The sequence below is a fragment of the Oikopleura dioica genome, chromosome 2, assembly GCF_907165135.1.
Source record: "Oikopleura dioica chromosome 2, OKI2018_I68_1.0, whole genome shotgun sequence".
Classification (NCBI taxonomy): Eukaryota; Metazoa; Chordata; class Appendicularia; order Copelata; family Oikopleuridae; genus Oikopleura; species Oikopleura dioica.
In genome coordinates, this window is record NC_137292.1 from 1,936,770 (window position 1) to 1,957,037 (window position 20,268).

At 40.3% G+C, this 20,268-nt stretch overlaps 8 protein-coding genes and 1 non-coding gene across 10 annotated transcripts; 4 read left to right on the forward strand and 5 right to left on the reverse strand.

The window, feature by feature from the left end:
- Nucleotides 1-1,898: 1,898 nt before the first annotated feature.
- LOC145699581 (glycine cleavage system H protein-like) lies at nt 1,899-2,787 on the forward strand. Its single transcript, XM_081776858.1, has 4 exons — nt 1,899-2,033; nt 2,183-2,381; nt 2,425-2,556; nt 2,599-2,787. Exons 1-4 carry the CDS (start codon nt 2,004-2,006, stop codon nt 2,694-2,696), a joined length of 459 nt encoding a protein of 152 aa, XP_081632984.1. The 5' UTR covers nt 1,899-2,003; the 3' UTR covers nt 2,697-2,787.
- Nucleotides 2,788-2,793: 6 nt separating this feature from the next.
- Nucleotides 2,794-3,758, forward strand: LOC145699575 (uncharacterized). Its single transcript, XM_081776852.1, has 3 exons — nt 2,794-3,345; nt 3,422-3,621; nt 3,668-3,758. The coding sequence occupies exons 1-3, from the start codon at nt 2,952-2,954 to the stop codon at nt 3,749-3,751; spliced, it is 678 nt and encodes a 225-aa protein (XP_081632978.1). The 5' UTR covers nt 2,794-2,951; the 3' UTR covers nt 3,752-3,758.
- A 266-nt stretch (nt 3,759-4,024) lies between these two features.
- LOC145699545 (transmembrane protease serine 9-like) lies at nt 4,025-7,738 on the forward strand. The gene is made up of 9 exons (XM_081776811.1): nt 4,025-4,204; nt 4,573-5,891; nt 5,936-6,291; nt 6,354-6,441; nt 6,596-6,635; nt 6,697-6,866; nt 6,916-7,050; nt 7,094-7,341; nt 7,384-7,738. The coding sequence occupies exons 1-9, from the start codon at nt 4,108-4,110 to the stop codon at nt 7,502-7,504; spliced, it is 2,574 nt and encodes an 857-aa protein (XP_081632937.1). The 5' UTR covers nt 4,025-4,107; the 3' UTR covers nt 7,505-7,738.
- A 55-nt stretch (nt 7,739-7,793) lies between these two features.
- Nucleotides 7,794-8,378, reverse strand: LOC145699593 (uncharacterized). The gene is made up of 3 exons (XM_081776871.1): nt 8,173-8,378; nt 7,930-8,131; nt 7,794-7,889 (listed from the first exon to the last, which is right to left on the reverse strand). The coding sequence occupies exons 1-3, from the start codon at nt 8,267-8,269 to the stop codon at nt 7,844-7,846; spliced, it is 345 nt and encodes a 114-aa protein (XP_081632997.1). The 5' UTR covers nt 8,270-8,378; the 3' UTR covers nt 7,794-7,843.
- Nucleotides 8,379-10,264: 1,886 nt separating this feature from the next.
- Nucleotides 10,265-10,819, forward strand: LOC145697562 (uncharacterized). The gene is made up of 3 exons (XM_081774784.1): nt 10,265-10,405; nt 10,448-10,558; nt 10,610-10,819. Exons 1-3 carry the CDS (start codon nt 10,337-10,339, stop codon nt 10,817-10,819), a joined length of 390 nt encoding a protein of 129 aa, XP_081630910.1. The 5' UTR covers nt 10,265-10,336.
- Nucleotides 10,820-13,208: 2,389 nt separating this feature from the next.
- Nucleotides 13,209-13,281, reverse strand: TRNAK-CUU (transfer RNA lysine (anticodon CUU)). Its single transcript has one exon. It is a non-coding gene; the product is annotated as a tRNA-Lys (tRNA).
- A 39-nt stretch (nt 13,282-13,320) lies between these two features.
- On the reverse strand, nt 13,321-15,024 carry LOC145699560 (ileal sodium/bile acid cotransporter-like). 2 transcript variants are annotated; one of them, XM_081776830.1, is made up of 7 exons: nt 14,962-15,024; nt 14,693-14,910; nt 14,303-14,632; nt 14,040-14,265; nt 13,872-13,997; nt 13,575-13,773; nt 13,321-13,532 (listed from the first exon to the last, which is right to left on the reverse strand). In XM_081776830.1, the coding sequence occupies exons 2-7, from the start codon at nt 14,707-14,709 to the stop codon at nt 13,351-13,353; spliced, it is 1,080 nt and encodes a 359-aa protein (XP_081632956.1). In that variant the 5' UTR covers nt 14,710-14,910; nt 14,962-15,024; the 3' UTR covers nt 13,321-13,350. The 2 variants fall into 2 exon arrangements, with proteins under 2 accessions (XP_081632956.1, XP_081632957.1); XM_081776831.1 differs by lacking the exon at nt 14,962-15,024 and having other exon boundaries at nt 14,693-14,954.
- Nucleotides 15,025-15,444: 420 nt separating this feature from the next.
- Nucleotides 15,445-16,665, reverse strand: LOC145699566 (uncharacterized). Its single transcript, XM_081776838.1, has 6 exons — nt 16,502-16,665; nt 16,349-16,460; nt 16,246-16,298; nt 15,976-16,203; nt 15,788-15,931; nt 15,445-15,735 (listed from the first exon to the last, which is right to left on the reverse strand). Exons 1-6 carry the CDS (start codon nt 16,634-16,636, stop codon nt 15,490-15,492), a joined length of 918 nt encoding a protein of 305 aa, XP_081632964.1. The 5' UTR covers nt 16,637-16,665; the 3' UTR covers nt 15,445-15,489.
- Nucleotides 16,666-17,360: 695 nt separating this feature from the next.
- On the reverse strand, nt 17,361-18,086 carry LOC145697563 (fibroblast growth factor 9-like). Its single transcript, XM_081774785.1, has 3 exons — nt 17,846-18,086; nt 17,672-17,775; nt 17,361-17,625 (listed from the first exon to the last, which is right to left on the reverse strand). Exons 1-3 carry the CDS (start codon nt 18,084-18,086, stop codon nt 17,392-17,394), a joined length of 579 nt encoding a protein of 192 aa, XP_081630911.1. The 3' UTR covers nt 17,361-17,391.
- Between the last annotated feature and the right edge of the window lie 2,182 nt (nt 18,087-20,268).

A 20,268-nucleotide genomic window follows, 5' to 3' on the forward strand; every position in this document is an offset into this window, starting at 1 on the left:
ATGGGTCATCGCCAACGCAGGGTTCCAAAAAAATATCGTTTAGATGGGGCTGAATTTCTGATTTTATCCTACAATATAAGGGAAGGTCTGATAAAAGAAGATTCTGATAAGAGTGTCGTCAGCAGCGAGCCAATCTTTATTCGACGCGATCACTTTGAGTCAGAGTTGCAAATTTGCTGAGCTGAGTGAGCTGAGCTGGCTGAGTGAGCTGAGCAGCTCAGCTCAGCTTAGTGATTTTGGAAAATGATCTGATCTGCTCAGCTCAGCTCAGCTCAGACAATTTTCACTCAGCTGAGCTCAGCTGAGCTCAGCTCAGCTCAATTATTTTCGAACATGATCTGTTCTGCTCAGCTCAGATCAGACGATTATCACTTAGCTCATCTTAGCTCAGCTCGATGATTTGAATACAATTTACTACCAAAAAACAGTAAAAAACAGCTCATCTCAGCTCAATCAGCTCAGCTAAGCTCTAATTAGGCTCTGCTCAGCTCAACTCTCTTGAACAAAAGGTCTGCTCAGCTCAGCTCCGCTCAATGACCTCTGAAAAAGGCCAGCTCAGCTCAGAATCCTCCAAAATAGGCCAGCTCAGCTCAGCTCAGCTCAGAGAAATTTTTACTTAGGTCAGCTCAGCTTAGCTCAGAAAAATTAATCAAAATTTCCAACCCTGCTTTGAGTTCTTCTCCTTCTAGAACTCTGGCGGTTCGAGTTGGTCTCTGGTAGATTACTTTTTCGTTGACTTTAACAATCATGTTGGTCACAGCATTGTTCGTTTCAATTTGTTTCTGCTCGAGTTTGATAGTGTACCATTCCCCTGGAACGCATTCGAATGGGTTAGTTCCTTAATAATATCGTGGAGCATCTGGATTGTTGAAAGAAACAGTCATTCTGTTATCAGGTTGGCGGCTAACAGCGAAGAAACGGTGTCCTGGATGGATGGAGACTCGTTAGTGATCTGCACGAAGTTTTTGTATGATTCTGTATCGGAGTGAGAGCAGAGGACATCAACAGATGTGACGTGGTTGACCGAGGCTGTGATGTTGGTCAGTTGATTGTTTTTTATCGGGCGGACTTCACAGGAATCGAGAAAAGTCTCACAGTTTTCTATACCAAGGCATCGGTCGTCACCAACGCATGAAGGGCAAATGGGGTTGTCGCAACCGACACATCCGTTAGGGCAATTTTCTCAACAAGGGCAATTGTCGAGGCAAACAAGAAATATTTCTCGTACTCGAATCTGTACTTTGAATCTTACTTGCGTATTCTCGTTCGCAAATAGATTGGCAATATTCTGTTTTACACAGAAGTCGACAGCGATTGTATTCAGCTCTGCATAAGGCTTCGCATTCTTGTTTCAAATCGATATCGCTAAAAAATTTTTTGGAATTAAAAATCAGATGGTCTTGATTTCGGGTCTCTGGTTGGGAGAAAAGGGAAGCTGAAAGGATGTAAATACACTGACGGACAAGTCTCTTCCTGAGGGACGATAAGACCCCTGCCGGAGTAGATATTGAGCGGGTTTCCGAAACGATCCTCATCGAAATCACCCAATTGGCATGGTCGACCGCATTCACCTCCGAAAAATAGTAAAAACTGAAGAAAAATCATCTTTCGCCTCAGATAGATGGTGGATATGAAACTATAGCCGGAAAGGCATGCTACATGTAAGATAAATATCATGGGATCTAAACTCAGGCAATGCTTTTTACACGAACAAGTTTAAATTTTATTTAACCGACCATGCCCTTATTTGGAAATAAGGAACATTTTCCAAAATGAGGAATAAAAGTTAACGAGGCTTTCATTTTTGGAAAGCCCTTATTTATCGTTGTCGAGACAGGCTCCCTTATTTGGGTGTTCATCAACAAGCCCCATCCACTTTTCACGAGATTTTTTTTCTTCTTCTTGGCACTTTGAGATTTCACTCGACACATTTTTATTGCGACAAGAAAAAAAACTCAAAAACCCTTTTTTTATTTTCACTGTTTCACATTTTTGTTTCAAAGATGAGCTTGTTTACTCGAAGATTTGTTCAGGTATGAATTTTTAATTCTTATAAAAGACAATTTTGAAGACGATCTTTTATGAAGAAAAAATGTATAGTGATACCCTTATTCAAGATATAATGAAATACTCAACCCTAGTTTATGTCTTATCCCAATTTACGCCCATTTTTCTTCGATAGAATTTCATCACGAGCCAGTTCACACGACAGTTGTCAGTGACGCACAGACACTTTGGACTTTTGTTCACAGATGATCACGAGTGGGTCAAGGTCGACAACGGCGTTGCTCTGATTGGCATTTCTCAACACGCTGCTGATGCACTTGGTGATATCGTTTACGTCGAACTGCCCGAAACTGGTGAAGAAGTTTCAAAAGGAGGTTTGAAGTAGGTTTTTTGATAGGATAAGAATTTTTGTTTTAGATGACATCGGAGTCATCGAGTCCGTCAAATCCGTCGGAAACATCATCTCTCCAGTGAGCGGCGAAATAACTGAAATCAACGAAGAACTAGCTGATGATGCTGCTGTTGTCAACCGATATCCTTTCGAAGAAGGTATTCAGATGATTTAACTAGATTTTGAAGTAAAATTTTAAGGATGGCTTGTAAAAATCGTGATGTCAGACGAAAGCGAGCTGGAAGAATTGATGGATGAAGAGAAATATGCTGAATTCTGCGCGGAAGAAGCTGGCTAGTAGCTGTTACAAACATGTTTTGATTGCATAATCGAATCACCTTTTTGTCTGCCAAAAGTAAAATAGAATTTGAAAATAAATAAGTCTGTGAAAAAAATGTTGATCTTGAGCTTCCAAGGGCAATAAAAGCGTTTTACAACGGTCCTTTGACTTCTGGTACGCTAGAGGATTAGTGGTGATAATTAGAAATTACTCATTACTTCAAAAAAAAATCTTCAAAAATCAAAGTACAAGAGAAACAAAGCAACAGGCAAGATGGTGAGGCGAATGTCAACACAAGAAAAAAGGCTTGACTATGCAATTTACGAAGCAAAAGTCGAAAAGCGTCAGCAAAATTATCTCCCTCCTGTTTACTCAAGCCCGCCCATGACAAAAATAGAAGACGCAAAACAAGCCCAAAAGATTTATGAAAACGGCGTGGCGGAGCTTTTGGATCAGTACGAAGAAATGCTGGTCGAAGAAGGAGACTTTTTGGTTTTTGCGACTTTGTTGAATCCGCTGATGGCGATTCCGGCGAAGTGGGAGTTGGAGAAGGCGAAGGATATTTTCAATGAGGTGAATTTTGCGGCTGGAGCTGGGGTTGATTACGATGATTCTGTGAAAGTGGTAATGCTTCAGAAGAAGATGAAGAAGATAAGGGATACTACAGGTATACCGGTGTATATACAGTGTATCTAACTATTTAGGCTCACCATAAAACAAGTCATATTCTAAATTTTCCGTAGAAAAAGCAAAGAAAGAATGCTATACAGCAATAATTGCTGTCCTCATTATGGCGTTTGCTTTTCTTGTCGTCGGCTGGTTCCATATCTTTGGAATTCTAGCGTTCCTCTTGACAATCTTGTACATCGTTGGGGTGAGCATCTGGTTCATCTTCGGCAAAAAGCTCACTGACAAGAAACGAGACAAGAAGCAATTCGAAAAGGTAAGCAAACACCATAAATACCATAAAAATCATAACATTATTCTAGCGACAAGACTTGCTTCTCGAAATGATGGCGAACAGACTTGCTAGGCAGATTGAAGAAGATGTAACTGATGAAAATTACTTGTAAAATAAACGACCATTTATGAAAAAAATCATCTTGGAACGTAATCGAAGCTTCTTTTTGTTACGAAATTTTCGCTCAAGATGAAGTCTAAATGGCGAAAGTGACAAATTTCGTTCTTGTTCAATTTGCGTGTCTTAATATTCACGAATATAATCGGCTGCGAGAGGCATGTCTATGAAATTATGTCGGTTTTGCTCGGTGGTGGTGGCGCCTCGTGGCCAGATCCAGCGCCGCGTTTAGGGAATGTTTTCTGTCTCGTGAAGTCCACATCCTGGTTGAAGGCGGACCACGAACTCACTAGCAACCGGGAGGTGAAAAAAATTGTAAAGAGAAAGAAGAGACTATTTGACTGATTTGGGATGAAACTGATTGGGTTTTGCTGGGCCCTTCTTGCGGCGAGGGCCCAGGCTTTCGGGCCGAATTTCTTTAGTCAATGGACTCAAAGGTCTACTTCAGGTAACTTGAGAACTTTTACTTATATGCTGACCTTGTCACTTATATAAAATTTATTACACCTTTCTTAATTGCTCAAGTTCTTGCGCTTCTGATCATAATTAGGTGGTGCAACTAATACCAATACAGCTAAAAATGGTTTTGTTCGAGACTCAAATGACTGTTCTATTAAAATTCTTATCTTGACAAAAATTGGTAGTATTATGGTTTTTAATAAAGACTCTATATAATTTCCACCAAATGAGGTTTTCATATCATTTTTGCAAAAAAAAATCAAGTATCAGTGTAACGCTTTCTATGAAAAATGTGACCTTTCCATTGACCGTGAAAACGATTCCATATTCAGCACCTCATCTCAAAATTCTTTTCAGCAAAAAACTTCGCAGAGGCCAACACAGCGAATGGCCTCCTCCCTACGGGTCTTATCTGTCACGATACTGTACCTAACAGTGGTTCACGATTCATGGTCGAGCGGATCATCAACGGGACCACTGCTGGAACAAACTGGCCGTTTATCGTTAGAATCAAGGTCGACAAGATGTTTCTCTGCGGCGGAGCAATTTTGAACGAGCAGTGGATTGTGACTGCAGCGCATTGCTTGAGAAACATGAATCACGTGGTTGTAACGCTCGGGGATCGCTCAAAACTGTTCCAAGAAGAGGACGAGATTCAAGTCACTCCAGATCATTTCTTCATCCATCCGGACTTCAACCCTACCAGTATGGTCAACGACGTCGCTCTGATAAAACTCAACAAAGCCGTCCCCTTCACCGAGAAAATTCAACCTGTTTGTTTGGCGAAAACAGTTCCAGCTCCTGGAACAAGCTGTTTTGTCGCTGGCTGGGGAGCGACAAGCCAAGGTGGAATGAGCTCGGAACGACTTTTGGAAGCGAAAGTAGAAACCATCCCAGATCACCATTGCTCGTCCAGCCAATCGTACGGAAGCTGGTACAAGAAAGAAACTATGCTTTGCGCTGGAAAATTCGATGAAGGAGGAACTGATTCTTGCCAAGGAGATTCTGGCGGGCCATTGATTTGTGTCGAAGGAAATGTCCCAGTTTTGCAAGGAGTTGTCTCCTGGGGTGTCGGCTGTGCTCAGCCGAAGAAACCAGGAGTGTACAACAGAATTGCAAACTCCCGCCTTTGGATTGAAAAATCTGTCTGGCTAGGGCAGCCAGCTGATCCAGCGACGCTCGAGGATGAAATTATCATGCCCGAGCCAACTACGACGCCAATGTTTACACCGCCGAAAAACGCGCCTCCAGCTACGATGCCGCCGATGAAAGGAGCTCTTTTTGCGCCGAACTTGCGCTGCAGTGCGAATACGATTGATGATCGATACGGCTCTCGGCTTTATAGAAGCATGATCACTGCAGGTCTCTTCGACCGGATCATTCTAGGGCAACAGGTCGACACTAACCACTGGAAGTGGATTGCCAGTCTTCAGGGAAATTGCGGAGTTACCTTGATTGCTGAACGGTGGGCTTTGAGCGCGGCCCATTGTTGCAGCCCAAGTGTGATTGGCAAGCCGATCACATTCGGAACGACAAAATTGGATGGAAGCGGAAAAGACACGAAGACGGTGACAATCGTTGATTTCCAGAACCACGAGCAATTTGGAAATGTAGGAGGGCATCGAGGAGCTTTTATCAATGATATTTGCTTGTTGCAGCTTTCTGATAATGTCAAGGTATGGCAATCCCTCTTGCTAGGATGAAAGATCATCAATTTTAGGCCAATGCTAACATCGGCCCCGCATGTCTTCCGAGCAAAAGAATCGACGAAAATTTCCAAGGTGAATGTTTCATCGCTGGTTGGGGAACCCTCGCCGAAGGAGAAATGATCCAGCCCGACACCCTTATGGAAGCCGCAGTTCCTCTCGTCAATCATGCGAAATGCTCGAAGATATTCAAAGCGTCCGTTCTCAAGGAGCACGAAATGATGTGCTTTGGCGGAAATCAAACTGACTCGTGCCAGGGAGACTCTGGTGGACCGCTGATTTGCATCGAAAATGGAGAACCAGTGCTGCACGGAATCACGAGTTTTGGAAAGGGATGCGGCCGGGCTGGATTTCCAGGAATTTATGTTCGGTAAGTTCTATCAAAAAAAACTGCCCAATCATGATTTCAAAAAATTATTTTTTTATATTTAGGGTGTCGTCATATATCGACTGGATCGATTCTACTATCCAGCGTATGCTTGCCAGAACAAGTTGTGGAGCAGTTCGATCCGCATACCAGGTAAAATTAATCCTAAAATAGTAGACCCTCCATCAAAATACAGTGACGGACGTACAGTTAATCTAATTACCGCCCAGCTACTCCACTATAAATAATCGCTGGTTTCACTAATCACCTTTTATGTGGGAAGGTCCAACTAATGAGCAATTTTAAGGTTGTTGGTAATGATGTCAGAATCGACTGCGCTGCAAATAAGGATTGTGGTTTTAAATTTTCGAAAGTCGGAAAACAGAGAAAAATTTATAAAACCTGAACAGTGTACCTTCTCATGTACCTCTGCTGGAACGTCACCAACAGTGAAGAAAGTCCGATGCATCAATCCCCGAAAGCAAAGATGGCTTCCTCCCTCGCCAAAAACCGGAGTCATCAGATGTGAGGATCTGACGAAGAAGAATGCTTGTGGACCGATTTCCTCCCTTTTCCCCGTAATATTTCTCGAGAACAGCTTGCGTGTCTTACGCTTTCCTTTTCTAGAGTATCGATCCTTTGGCAAGTGTCAGCTGCGACGGTGGAAAGTTCTGCGAGGTCAAGTGTCCGGAAGGAAGCGCTCCTAGCCACGAGAAGATCACGTGTGTAAAAGTCGCGATTCGAAAAACCTTCCCACCCGCTGTAAGTAAACACGACTTCTTCTCTTTCAGATTTTTCTCTTCAGGGGACACCGATCCAATGCATCAAGAACGCAAAACCAAAAGAAGAATCAACTGAAATCACGAAAGCGACGCAACATCCTCGTGATCAGCCGTTCACGAACGCTGAGAAGCCAAGAATGGGCTGTCGAAATATTCGAAAGCATCAAGCATTCAGGCAGTTTTTCAAGAAAAATCCCCACATTGGGGTCGATTGTCAGCCGAAATGCTCGAACGGAAGAGCTTGCAAGCGTCCTGATCAGTCTCACTGCTCGTAAGTCTTTAAAAATCAGTCCTTTTCCTCATTTTCTTTTAGATTTTTCTGTCTAAACGGCGCGTCAACAAATCCTCCCTTCATCGCTCGCTGCGAGAAGAACAAGAAGACCCGTCAATTCCAATTTGTCAATCGTCTCACCCAATTCAAGCCCCGATGTTAAACATGAATCCAGCATGTTTCATCCCTTTTACACGCGCTGCTCAAAAGTGTGAGGTCACGATATTCTTGATCAACTTGATCGCACATTTTTGAACATTTTAAAAAGCAACATTTTCATGCCCGAAAATTGAAAGTTGGATCTTGTGCTTCAAAATTGGCCATTTGAAGCACATTTGCCTTTTCAATTTGTTTTGTACTGTACATAAATATCCAAATAAATTATTAAGACTTCTAATTATTCTTCTCGCCAAAAAGAAATCCCGCGAATATATTTTTGTAATCGAAGCAAATTGCTATTTTTGTGCAGATTTATTTACAACATTGTTTTATCAAAAAATATTCAACAGCTCCCCAGCGATCGAATCCGGCCATCACAGCATTTTCTCCTTTGAAATGAATCAATTTGAGCCCAGAGAGAATTCCTACCTGTCAGGATTGTACAGTTTCATATTTGGATAGTCCCCGCAGCACTTTGGCTCAGAAGGGATGAACGGTGTTGTCGGTGTTTTTGGAGTAGTTGGTGATGTTGCCGATGGTTTTTTAGGAAGCTCGATTTTGGGAGCAGAAAATGCTGATTTTAGCACCGGAGCATCCTCGATAAATTTCCCAAAGATTCTTGAGCTGCCACCTTCAAAAAATAATAGAAAGATTTCCACTGATGATTTTTACCTGATGTCATTTTGATGGGTTTCGATCGCTCGTCCTTTCCCGTGACAGGGGGACTAGTAGCGGTCAGGCCATTGAAAAGATCCATCAGTTCTTCCATATCAATATTTAGGTCATCGTAGTTGAAGGGTTCCAAAGCCACCGTATTTGGCTCTGTTGTCGACTTATGAGGATAAAAAGCAAATTCCTACAAAGTAAAACACCCTCTATTTGTATCCTGGCCTGATAATAATCTGGATTTGAGGAAAACGTCTCAAGATCAGCTGTTGTTGTTGAAATAGTCTCAGTTGTTGTGGAAGGAATAGTCGTTGTTGTTGTCATTTTCTGAGTCGGTATTTGATGACTTCCGTGCTGTGCTCGGCAAGATTCTTGCCGATCAAAACCCTAAATTGAAAGAATAAATACAGAAAAAGACCTTCAAGAGAGACAAATTTTAGACGGCGATGACACTTACATTGATTCCCGAATAAGATGGATTGAACAAGTGCGCCTTCTGCACCAGCTGCCGCGCCAGATCGGCTTCGCACTCGCATAAATTTCTTGAGCACGAGTTTAGAGGGTCTTTACAAGAAATGTCACGGGCGCCTTTATTCAAGGTCCATTCGTAAGAGGTTTCGGAGATGTTACACCCGTCGTAGCCTATTTAGCGGATTTCGAAGCTTTTTCGTTTCTCGTGGCTTAGGTTAAGCCCCGAAAATCGAGAGACAGCAAAAATGGTCAAATTTTTCGACATTAAAAATCCGGTAGCTAAGCAGCTCTTGCATAATTGAAAATTCTTGCAAATTTCATCGAGCTCATCAACCGGCTGTCCATGAAGAATCTCTTTGTCTTGCTGATTTGGCAGACAGAAGCAGCCGTATTCCTTAAGAAAAAACGCATAAAGCCCATTTACCTGGTATTGAAATTCAAAGTCGTCTTGCATCTTTGAGTAGTCGTACAGAAGTGCGCGGATGTTGAGCTTTTTGAAAAGCGACAGGGCGCCCGGGATGTTTTTTGGAAGAATTCGCGAGTTTTTGGAGTCGAGTTTTGATCCAATCGAGGTGAATTCGTCGAATTCTGTTAGATGCTCGTATGGGAGAAATTGGAAGTTGTCGTTAAGATATCTATAAAATAAATATCGTCTTTTTTGAGGTCTTTTTTATTGAAAATTTGGGTCGGATGGGTTAATTTAAAATAAAGACCGATCAAATGTCAGCGTTTACTCGCTTGGCCAACCAGATTTCAGAAAAAATATCAAAAAATTTAAATATTTTGTCGATTTTTCTTATAATTCGAGCCACCACTCAAAAAAGTAGCAAGTAAGTTCCAAAGAGCTAAGTTACTAAACCTGTTAATTCCATCTCTAGAATTCTCAAAAGCAGTTCTCAGCTCTCTAACAGTAAGTTCCCCCACAACGAGTCCACAAAAAAGAGCGTTAGAAAAAAGGGCTGTTTTCATGATTGAAAAATTTCTTGCTCAGAAATCGCCAATCCTTTACTTTTTCTGCACTGTTTGAAAAACTGCGGCTTATAAAATCTTTTGCGGAAAGGAATCGCACGTGGCGCGCGCTATAACGGTGGCGCTAGTAATGATTTTTCATGATAAAATTTGTCAAAGCCCCTCGCAGTGGTTTTTAAAAGCCTCGAGTAAGGAAATTTTCGAAGAAGACGATTTTCTAACATGAGACTTTTCTTGTCTAATTTTGAAAAATTGCTTTTTTAGGTCTTATTGCAGTTTCAACTTTTATTTAAAAAATTCATCAGTACTTGCATTTCCCAAAAAAAGTATCCTTGAAGGGTACAATCTCCTCATTCTACAGAAAACTATCCCATTAAAACGAAAACTAAAGAAAACTACAGACATAAATGGATAAAAACGGTAATTTTTCAATCAGGCATAAATGTGCAGTTATTCATAATCCAAACTAATGCGTTTATCTCCCACGAGCATTGACTAAGACCCTTCGATCCCTTATTCTTATCGTTTAAATAAGATAAGTCTGTCCGCCTGTTTTATCATTTATTTTTGACGTCTACGTACTCGGAAAAGACGATTTCCCCTCCTCTTTCAATTATTCATCATCTCCATAAATACGCTCTTTCAATTATTGAAGACCCTTTCTGGCGCTAGAATCGCCATTTAAAAGCAAGAAAACGCTTGCGATTCTCAACAAATCAGCGAGAATCAAATGGAGACACTTTCCGGCTCGAGAACTGCCAAGCGAGAGGGAAATCCTACAAATGTTGACCCTCGAAAGGTAAGGTCTATTTCTCAACCAACAATCGACAAGCCATTCTAGAGCTATTTGCAAATGGGTTCTAGCAAGAAGATGAACTTCGAAACAACCTCTGGAGCCACAGCTAAATCTGGCACTGGACCTTCCAGCGTTTCTACGCCTAGAGGCCCCGCGGTAAATTAAAATCATGAATTTAGAAGTGAATATTTACGACTGTTTGTTTAGTCAAAGAGCTTGCGCCAGAAGTTCATGCAATCGAACATCTCTTTCGGCCAAGAGAAGACGACTTATCAACGGGACTCGCAGCAGCTTGGGCGACTTCCCCGATCGAATGAGAAAATCGCCAACGATTTTAGACGCTCTCGTCGTTCTAATCACATTTCACCGTTTCTAGTGTTTAGCGTTTCTGTTTCTTGTTTTAAAAATCAGAAATAAAAACAAAATGGAAAAAACAAGCACTTCCTTTTTTAAGAACTTTCGACCAGTTAAAGTGGCAAATTTGAGATTTCAAAGGGATGAATCAAGAGCTAAAAGTGTGGGAAAGAAAGTTTTTTTCGAAAATGATGCTTTTTTGAGTGGTAATTTATGATTTCGAGAGTTCAAATTTTAAAGCGAAATTTTCGACTTGTTTTGTTGGTGACGAATTGAAGTCGTCACCGTGACGAAAAATAATTGAGAATTTTTTCAGGTGTTTTTTTTCGAAAATAACGCTTTTGTTTTTGAATTTTTCTCAGAAATTTTTGGGTAGAATGTACTTATAATTGATAAAACGCTTTTTATCATTCATAATCTGCTGCTCTTACATTTTTAAAACAAGATTGGAGAAGCCGCTTCTTGTTAGAATGTTCCTTACGGTTGGTATCTCTGCGCGTTACCCTCTGCGGGGGATTTGCCTGGCTGATAAACCTATCACCTTCTCAACGTTACCAAAACAACAAACTTCAACAACAAAGAGTGCTGACTCTGGGTCAGATTGTAACGCTATCAGATTCGTCGGTAATTTTTCTGGTCTAAGCAGAAATCGCCACTCCACTCTTAGGTCTTGAAATTTTTTCAAAAGGGTCTGATTCGCATGTTTACAAAGTGGAGGACCCTCAACTCGCAGATATCGTAATTAATCACCAGGGATTTTACCAGGCCTAGGTTTTAGACTCTTCGGGTTGTAGGGCTTCTGAGGGTTATTAAAAACATATTTGCTTTCGGAGAAAAAATGTTCAAATTTATGACGCAACAGAATAAATTCTGAACTTCAAATTTTGATTCTGATTGATTGAAGTAAGCAAAAAGCCCTGAGTTCCAAATTTTCCTTTTGATCTATTCTAAATCTAAGTTTTATCAAACCATGTGGACCACATGATCTGGCTATCGAAAAGCTGCGTCTTTGAAAAGAATCATCAGCCGTAACGCTTTCTACTGATAAACTATCAGTAATTACGATGCTTCGATCCTTCGAGATCTGGTGTTTTAGAAATGGAGGAGACGTTTTTGAGAGAGCTCTTTTTTCGGAAAAAATGGGTCTTGATTATCTTTAGCTTTGCTTTGACAATGTAAGTTTATCTCGAAAAACCACCACTCAGAAAAGAATTTTAGATTGATGATGACCAAACCTGGTCTGAATTTGATTTCCAAAACCCGTTCTGCTCGTAAGTAAAAAATGAATTTGGCACAAATAAAATGAATTTGAAGTCTCTCCTGAATTGATGATGCAGCTTCCTGCTGGAAGTATTGACGAGTTCGATAGGCAATTTTTCGGACAAATAAATGTTAAACCATCTAAACAACACAAGCCAAAAACAATAACGGAGAAAGATATATCAAACATTACAGTCATGAATTTGAAGGGCCAGGTCTTCAAAGGCATAAAAGTTGATGATTGGTCCATGGTAACATATGATGAAGGAACAGGGACACTTTTATCGACGTCGTTGAATAGAGAAAATGAAATACATCCCTTTGAAGCAAAACAGTTCTGCGAAGAAAGAGGAGCAGTTTTGCCCTGGTTCGAACTTGCGAAATCAAACCTTCTTCCAACAAGACAGTTTTGGATTGAATCGGAATGCAATTATTTTGATGAGACGATCCAAGCTTCCAACGAAATAAGGTGAACCAGTCACTTGATTATTTTTCGAATCGATTATTTTTCAGCAAAGCGTCTCTTGATAATCTTATGAAGAAATTTGTTCAAGAGTACCAAACGCTGATTTTAATCGAGAAAAATTCGGAAGCGGGGTTGTCTGCATGCCTCTGGCCAAATCAACAATCTTTGATTGACAGTAAGAGTGTTTAACGATGATGTTGGCCTATTGTTTTCCTAGATTTCCAGAAGCAGTATCTTTGCAAAAACACAACTGACGAGTTAGGACGAGCAGTTCTTTACCAAAGTCAAGAAATCCTGTGCGATTTGCAGAAGATGAACATCACTCATATCCAAGACTATCATATCCTCGATCGTAACTTCAAAGGCGGTCGGACTAAAACACTTGTTATTTTAATAAGAACCTAATTTTCAGAAACTTGGGTATCCAAAGTCATCGGTCCCGGAGCCTATGCGAGGCTTGTATCTGGTTGGAAACTCTCTGACGACTTGACTGACTCGGGACTCAAATTGTGCAGCTATGCGGCACAGTGTCGTTTAGTTCAACGAGAGAGACTGGAGATCTTTCGACAGAGGAATGCGTGCACTCTTTGTATTTACAAAAACTGATCTCTTTTCTTGTCGATTCAAATTGCCGAATAAAGTATCAATGCCAATCGTCTGTCTTTTCTCGAATCCTTTAAGAAGGGTAACAGTAGGTAGTACCTACTAGGTACACGGTAAAAAGTAAGCCTAATGCGGGGCTCGAACCCGCGACCGTTGGATTAAGAGTCCAACGCTCTACCGACTGAGCTAACCAGGCTTGACGCCCTCTGATAAGTAATCATAACTCTGATTTTGGAATGTAAGTAGTTATATTATTTCAAGGGTGTTATTTGTCAGTATATCCGATGTTTTGAAGCCCGAACTCCTCATCTTCTATCTTCGCGATTCTTTTTCGAACCGCAGGTATCCTCAAAATAGCGACGAGGACAATCCCGAAGACAATTTGAAACGCAACGGCGATTATCGGGAAGAAGAAAGTTTGAGCGTTTTCATACATCTTGGACGGGTCTTAAAAGCCTTGAATCCCTGCTCATATTGATCAGATAATACCGGAATAGAGAACCAAAGTGATCGCATTGACCATCCGTCCATTTTGTACGGCGGTTTCAACACCAATCGTGAGATGCTGGAGAGCTTCGATTTTGAAATTTTTTCCACATTTTCTTATCAACCAGACAACACTGAAACTCATGGTGGCAGCAACTGCGAAACCAACGTATGGAAGGAGAGCTGCGTAGACTAGCTGGGACTAAAAGAAGCGTTGAAATCAAGGAGAAGAGTGAGAAAAGGGGCTTTGGATGAATAATAAGGGTGTTGTTTCGATAACTCGAGAAGCTGAGTACTTACGACGGTTATAATCGCGGTCAAGTAGTATTTGTAAATTCCAATGATGAGAATAGCGATGAGAGTAAGAGTAGTTCCAGCTGCAAGGAGGATATTTGAAATTCTAACTGCTTTTGAGAACTTGTAGCGCTAGAAAAAAGATAACAGTCAATTTTTTAAAAAAAGGCAAACCTTTCCAAGCCAGTTGATAAATGAGCCGATGAGCGCAGGTACAATAACTGCGGCTAGAGTAGTTCCAATTTCTGCGAAGGGAATTTTGATGGCATCTTCGGAATCAACCATGACGGGGACAACTTGGAGCCAAGCTGGAGTCAGTCCAAGAGCGAGGACACAGGAGAGCATTGTCATAGTGATGGAAAGATCCAAGTCGCCGCCCATGTAGTAGATGATGATATTACTGAAGGAGTAAAGGTAAATTCTAGAGCAGTTTCTACCTGATTCCGCCGCCAGGAGCACAACCGTAAAGCATGATGACCAGTGCTTCATAGGTGCCAATCTTCGCTGCGGAAAGAAAAATCATCGCAAGACATGGCATTATTACAAATTGACAGAGCATTCCGACAAGGGGCCCTACTGGCTTCTTGATATATTTGAACATTTGATGCGGGTCTGTTGCCAATCCCATCGCAAGCATTCCGATGACAAGGGTCCAAAAGGCTCCATCACCAACTACAGAGTTTGGGATGTCGGAACCGGGTAATGTTCCGTTGTATTTGATCATCAGCTGCTGCAGATTGAGCATGAACTCAGTCCGATTCGGAGCTCTAGAAGAGAGATAAAGATCGCTCACTCTCCTTTTTTTGTTTTATTTTCAAATAACTTACGTTGCATAAATGGGCATTTTTCTGATTCGTCGATTTTCTTTCGTTTTTCTCTCTTATATCGTGCAAAAAATGGTTCCACGTGACTAACAACTTTTATCCAGCAAGGGCGTTCTTATGACCGCGGGCGATTATTTAAGTGCGATTCAGATTCTCTCTCAGAGTTTCTTCTTTCATGCAAAATGGTCGAAATGGTCGAGTGCGTCCACTTTTATGAAGCTCTAGGTCACGCGTTATTCAGCCGATTTAGATTTATCACAGCTACAATCTACCTTAAACACCAGACTGCGGAATACTTTTACGACAAACAAGAATTTTATGCTACTTGAACATAATTCTCAGAAATGATTTTGTAAGGAGAAATTTGGAACGAAAGGGGTATTCTAAGGAGCTTTTGTTATTGAGACTTTCTGTACTCATTGTTGTCTATATATTCAAAAGGTAAGAAATTGAAAGCAGTTCCGGTTGAACGAGACTAACAAGATTGGCTTTGTGGTTTTTCGTTCTTTGTCATTCCTAAAGTATGACACTGTATCCATCTCAGAATGAGTTTTACGGTAAAATTTTTCCCATTTATTATCGGAGTGACAGGTTCATCGAAATTGAATTCACGAATATCATATTAATGACTCACTTCTGTAAGCTTTCTATTTGTTTTTCTGTGATATACCTGGGCGATATTTACTCTTGACTCACCATATATTTTAAAGCTTGAAATAATAAAAAGAAAAGAAAATTTTCAGTTTGTAATTTTTTATTCCGAATCAAGACCTTTTAAAAAGGTCATTAACTTGGCTGTTTCATTGCCCAAGGATTGTTGTCGTTGTTGTTGTCGTTGTAGTTGTAGTTGACGTTGTTGATGTCGTTGATGTTGTCGTTGTTGAATCAGTTGTCTTCGTTTCCATTGAGTCTCCAGTGTTTGTAGATAATGTTGAGTCGTCAGAGATGGTTGTTTGATCAATATCTACCACTGTTGTATCTGTAGATAGCGATTTCGTTATCACTTCTGTTAATAAAGTTGAAGCTTCTGTTAAGCCTTCATCTGCCTAAAAAAAATTTAAAAAAAATCATAAAAATCAACAAGGCATCGAGCAAAACCGTTGTTTCTATCGAAGCTGTTGTCGAGCTATCTGCAGTTGCTTCCTCAGTGTCCATTATCAATGTCGTTGTTTTAGAAAGAAGGTTCGTTGTTGAGGAGTCAACCAGTAGAGTGGTTGTTTCCGACGAGTAAAGTTCAATCGTCTTTGAAAGTTTTTTTTTATAAGTCATAAAAGAAGATACCGAACCGTTGTTTCAACTGGTAATTCATTTATTGTTGATTGAAAATTCGGCTCTGTTATCAATTCAGAAGGAAAAGTTTCTGGATTGATAGTTGAAGTTGTTGTCGATTTTGAGGGCATTATTGTTGTCGTCAGATCTCCGGAATCAGTGGCAGTTGTCGTCATGGTTGTCGTCGTTGAATTTAACCATTCGATGGTGGCAGTAAAAGAAATTGTCGAATCAATGACTCCAGTCTTTGTCAGAAAATTTAAGAATTAATAAAATTATTGTCGAACCGTGATTTCACCGGGAGTTGTCGCCGGTGAATTTCCAGTCGTTGTGTATGCCACTGAATAAGGTTAATCGATAACACATGATTTAAAAAAAATCGAAACTAACGAAGGAATGCCAGCCCAACAACAGAGCCCATTGCTAATACAACGGCAAAAGTAAACCAGAAATACTTCCAAAATCCGCTGCAACATGCTCTTATGAAAGTTCCATGTTTCACCTTTGATCGAATTATTCACTATCAAAAAATAACATTCATACCGCGACATAGCTATCTCCAGAATCGCCCGACCCGCCCGATCCACTTGACTTCGAGGAAATCGAGGAATTCGTTCTGGAATATCTACTTGATCCAATCGAGAAATTCTCCTCTAAATCGACCATCTCTCCGGTCATCTTTCCTACGATCTGATTCCACCCGCATTAATTCAGACCATTTATGCAATTTCTGCAAATACTAACGTCGGCTTACGAAAGAAACATGGCTCCGCGAACGATAAAGAAATGTTAATAGAATTTTTTATATGATGAGGGGAGCGATCTTGGCATTTATTGATGGAAGTTCTCGAGTGATTTGCCATCGCGACCGAGTAAGAATTTCAACTTATATCACCTTTCGCTTGCTATAAAGTCATTATAATTGAAATAAAAATAAATTAATTCTGATTCCCCATCTGAGATGGGCCATCTTAAAAAGCATTCTGACATCTAACGCAAAGCCAAAAGCAAATTTCTGTAGAGAGCGTAAATGTTTTCAAAATTTTCTAAAAAAAGTCTCTAGATAAATTGTTGTTATCAGAGCTCAAGAACAGAACTGCTCAGTCTTTGGATTTTTCCGGTCCGATAAGCAGAAAAAAGAGGTAAATTCTAAAAAATTTATTCTATTTTAGTATGAATTGAATAATTTCTAGTGTCAAGGAATGCCAAGAATGGGCGAAGGTTTTTAGCAGCGGGCGATTTCTTCGGCATCGAGAAAGAAGAAGAATGGTTGGAGCCTGTCAACTGCCTGTCTAAATGAGTTTAAGCCTTCGCCTCATTCATTGTCCTGAATAAAATCAATTTCTTTCACAAAAACCCGCCTTGTCTTATTTTCTTGCATATATTTTCATATTTACATCAGGTTTAGTTATCAAATAAAATGATTGCAGATTTCACGCAGTAGAGCCACGGGCAATGAGGTATTTCCGCAGTCGATGATCGAGTGGTCTCGGCAGGAATTGTGAGGACTTCTGTCGTGCGCGGGTCTTGCATCCATTCCGCGCTCTCCCGCTGCGAGCTATCGCCAATCGACAGGTGCGCGACTTGTAGTTTGAAATGGAAGTGTAGGTGTTGAAGAGATTCCGGGAAAGGCTTTCTGCGAACAGGCCATTTTTCGTTAGTTCCTTCTGAAATTGAGTTGTTAGAAATGGAAGAGGGGGAGGAAGGACTTACTGTTCCGACGATTTCTCCTGATGCAGTCATGCTGAGATAGAGGCCAGTGTAGACGGATTGGATAGAGACGACTTGGTAGGCCATTACCTTGAATTCCATGATGCCTAGTAATAACGATTCAGTAACGTAAATGGGGTTTTATTCAAATTCGTTTTCTATTCAAATCGTACTTACTGTATCTACTCTCCGGCTCTCTTGTTCCCCTGATCGTTCCATCGGGCAAAATCTCCAAATGAAATCCAGTCTTGCAGTAGAGCTGCCTCAGCCGCGCTCTCGAGTAATTATACTCAATGTCGATAAAATGAAAGCTCTGGACAATCTGCTTCAATCTCGCCTTCTCCGTCTTCCTGATCCTCTTTGATTCCAAAATACTCAGCAAAAATATAGAAAAGGATAAGATTTGGAGGATTCTCATTTTATGAAATTTTTTGAAATTCGGAGTCGAAAAATTATATAAAAGCAAAGATGAGAGCGCCATCAGGTGAGACCGCCGACTTGGGAAGAGGGTTGATTTGGTCTCCCGCGGCGCGTAAAGAGCGCTACTTTTTTGCGCCAAATGGCCGCTTTGATATAGGCAGAATGGGGGACCAGGGGGTTAGTAAAGGGCTTCACGTTTGTTTTCGGTGGACTAATGAGGAACGCTTCTCTTTAGTAATAAGTTCGAATAGGCCTTCATTTAATAGAGCTTTCAAAATTCAGTTTAAGCGATCTAAATATAAGATTTTCTCTTTTTTAATGCTTCTTATCTTCGTGAAAAATGACATTGTTTTGGGTCAAAGTCAAAACAGGTTTTCTTTTTAATCTTTTGTGAAAAATTTTGTTCGAAAAATCTCCAAATTGAGACTTAAAATAATAATTTTTGAAATTTCTCTCTTCATATTTCTTAATAGCTTTATATTCTCAATTATATTTCGCTAAAAAAACAGTTCGAAACTCAAGTTTCGATAAAATTGAAAGAAAATTCTTTTAAAATTGAAGCTTTTACATTTTTTTGCTTCAAAAAGTACTCATCGAGCATATGTCGCCCCTTTTCTTTGAAAAAATCCATCTATCCATGTCTGATCGATGAGTTCTTTTGATAAACACAGGAGAGAGCTCAATATTCTTAAATGGATCGCCCAATATTAAAATACAAATCCAAAGCGGAAAGTGCCTTTTTGATTCAAAATGTATGAAGTGGCGCTTCCGGCGACCTAAAAATTTCAAAATCCAGCTCAAGCCGAGGAAGTAGGTCGTTTCCGTGCGAATTGCTCGAGTGGCATTTTCAAAATAAATGCGCAATAAGGAGTGCTTTAAGATTAGGCAGCTCTTTTCGCACACGCCTGAGGGATCAAAATCTTTCGTGAAATAACGAAGATGCCTCTTTTTTTATGGAGCTTTTTAACTAAAAATGAGCAGTCTCGAAATTCCGAGCGATAAAAGAGGGAGCTCCTACTGAGCTGACCCGTGCAGCGGATTTTGGACGAACCAGGTGCGAGAAATTTGCACTGACTGGATCAAAGATCTCTTCTCCGACAAGTCTTTTTACGCTTCATAAAACTAAAGCCTCCCTTGACAGACGAAATAAACTTGATTTGATTGAGTGCATAATTGACCTTTTTATGATTTGAAATCAACGAAGATTATATTATTGAAAATAAATTGTATTCAGGATTTCTGGTTGGGATCCTGAGCAAACTAGGGTTGAAAGCAGAAATCTTCAGTGCAAGGATATGCGCATTCATCTGGTTCGGATTTAAAAATAATCGGTGTGAAGCATACTCCCTCGTGTTCAAAGAGTTTTCTTGTGGATGTGACTTCTGTTCCATTCCATTCTCCTCGCTCAACAGATTGATAATTTCTAATTGAAAAAATTAAGCGATCTTATTTTTGCTCTCACTCTTTTTCTCCACCAAAAATAATAAAATGATCTTCCAGAAAGATTGCAGAACCTTGTCGAAACACCTCAAACTTATTTAATTCTCAAAATGATTTTGCTTACATTTTGAAGTTGTCCAACGACGCTCCATTTTTCATCTCGTAAAAGATACACATCCTTTATGTCACTACTAACATAACCACCAAGAGTAAGGATTCCGTCGGAAAGTGTGACGCAGGAATGGTATCGAATTGCTCCCGCTGGTTGAGGCTGTTCATGACACCAGCCACTAAAAATGATGAAAAACTATTGATAACTGATTACCTAACAGAAAAAACTTCGACTGATGCGGAACTTAAGCCGGCAATCATTACTGCTTGATTATTAATAAGTCCCATGCATCCAATAGGATGCTGTTCTTGTAAATCTGGCATTTCGAATGTTTCCGTCAAAGCTTTGACAAGCTTTGTGCCCTTTTTCATAGCCACAGAGGACCACTTCTTCTTCGATTTCATTAACAGTAATCAACGATGCATGATAGGTTTCGAAATACTGAACAAGTTTCTTTCCAGTATCTGTTATCTCACAATCTGTGATCGTAGCGATCTAAATCACTTTCATAATAAAGATTTAAGTGAAATGTAATAAGTACTTTTCGACCATCTGAAATTCCACCAAATATATAATTGATTCCATTCAGTAATGCTGTTCCCGCTTTAATTAAATACTTTGAATTCGT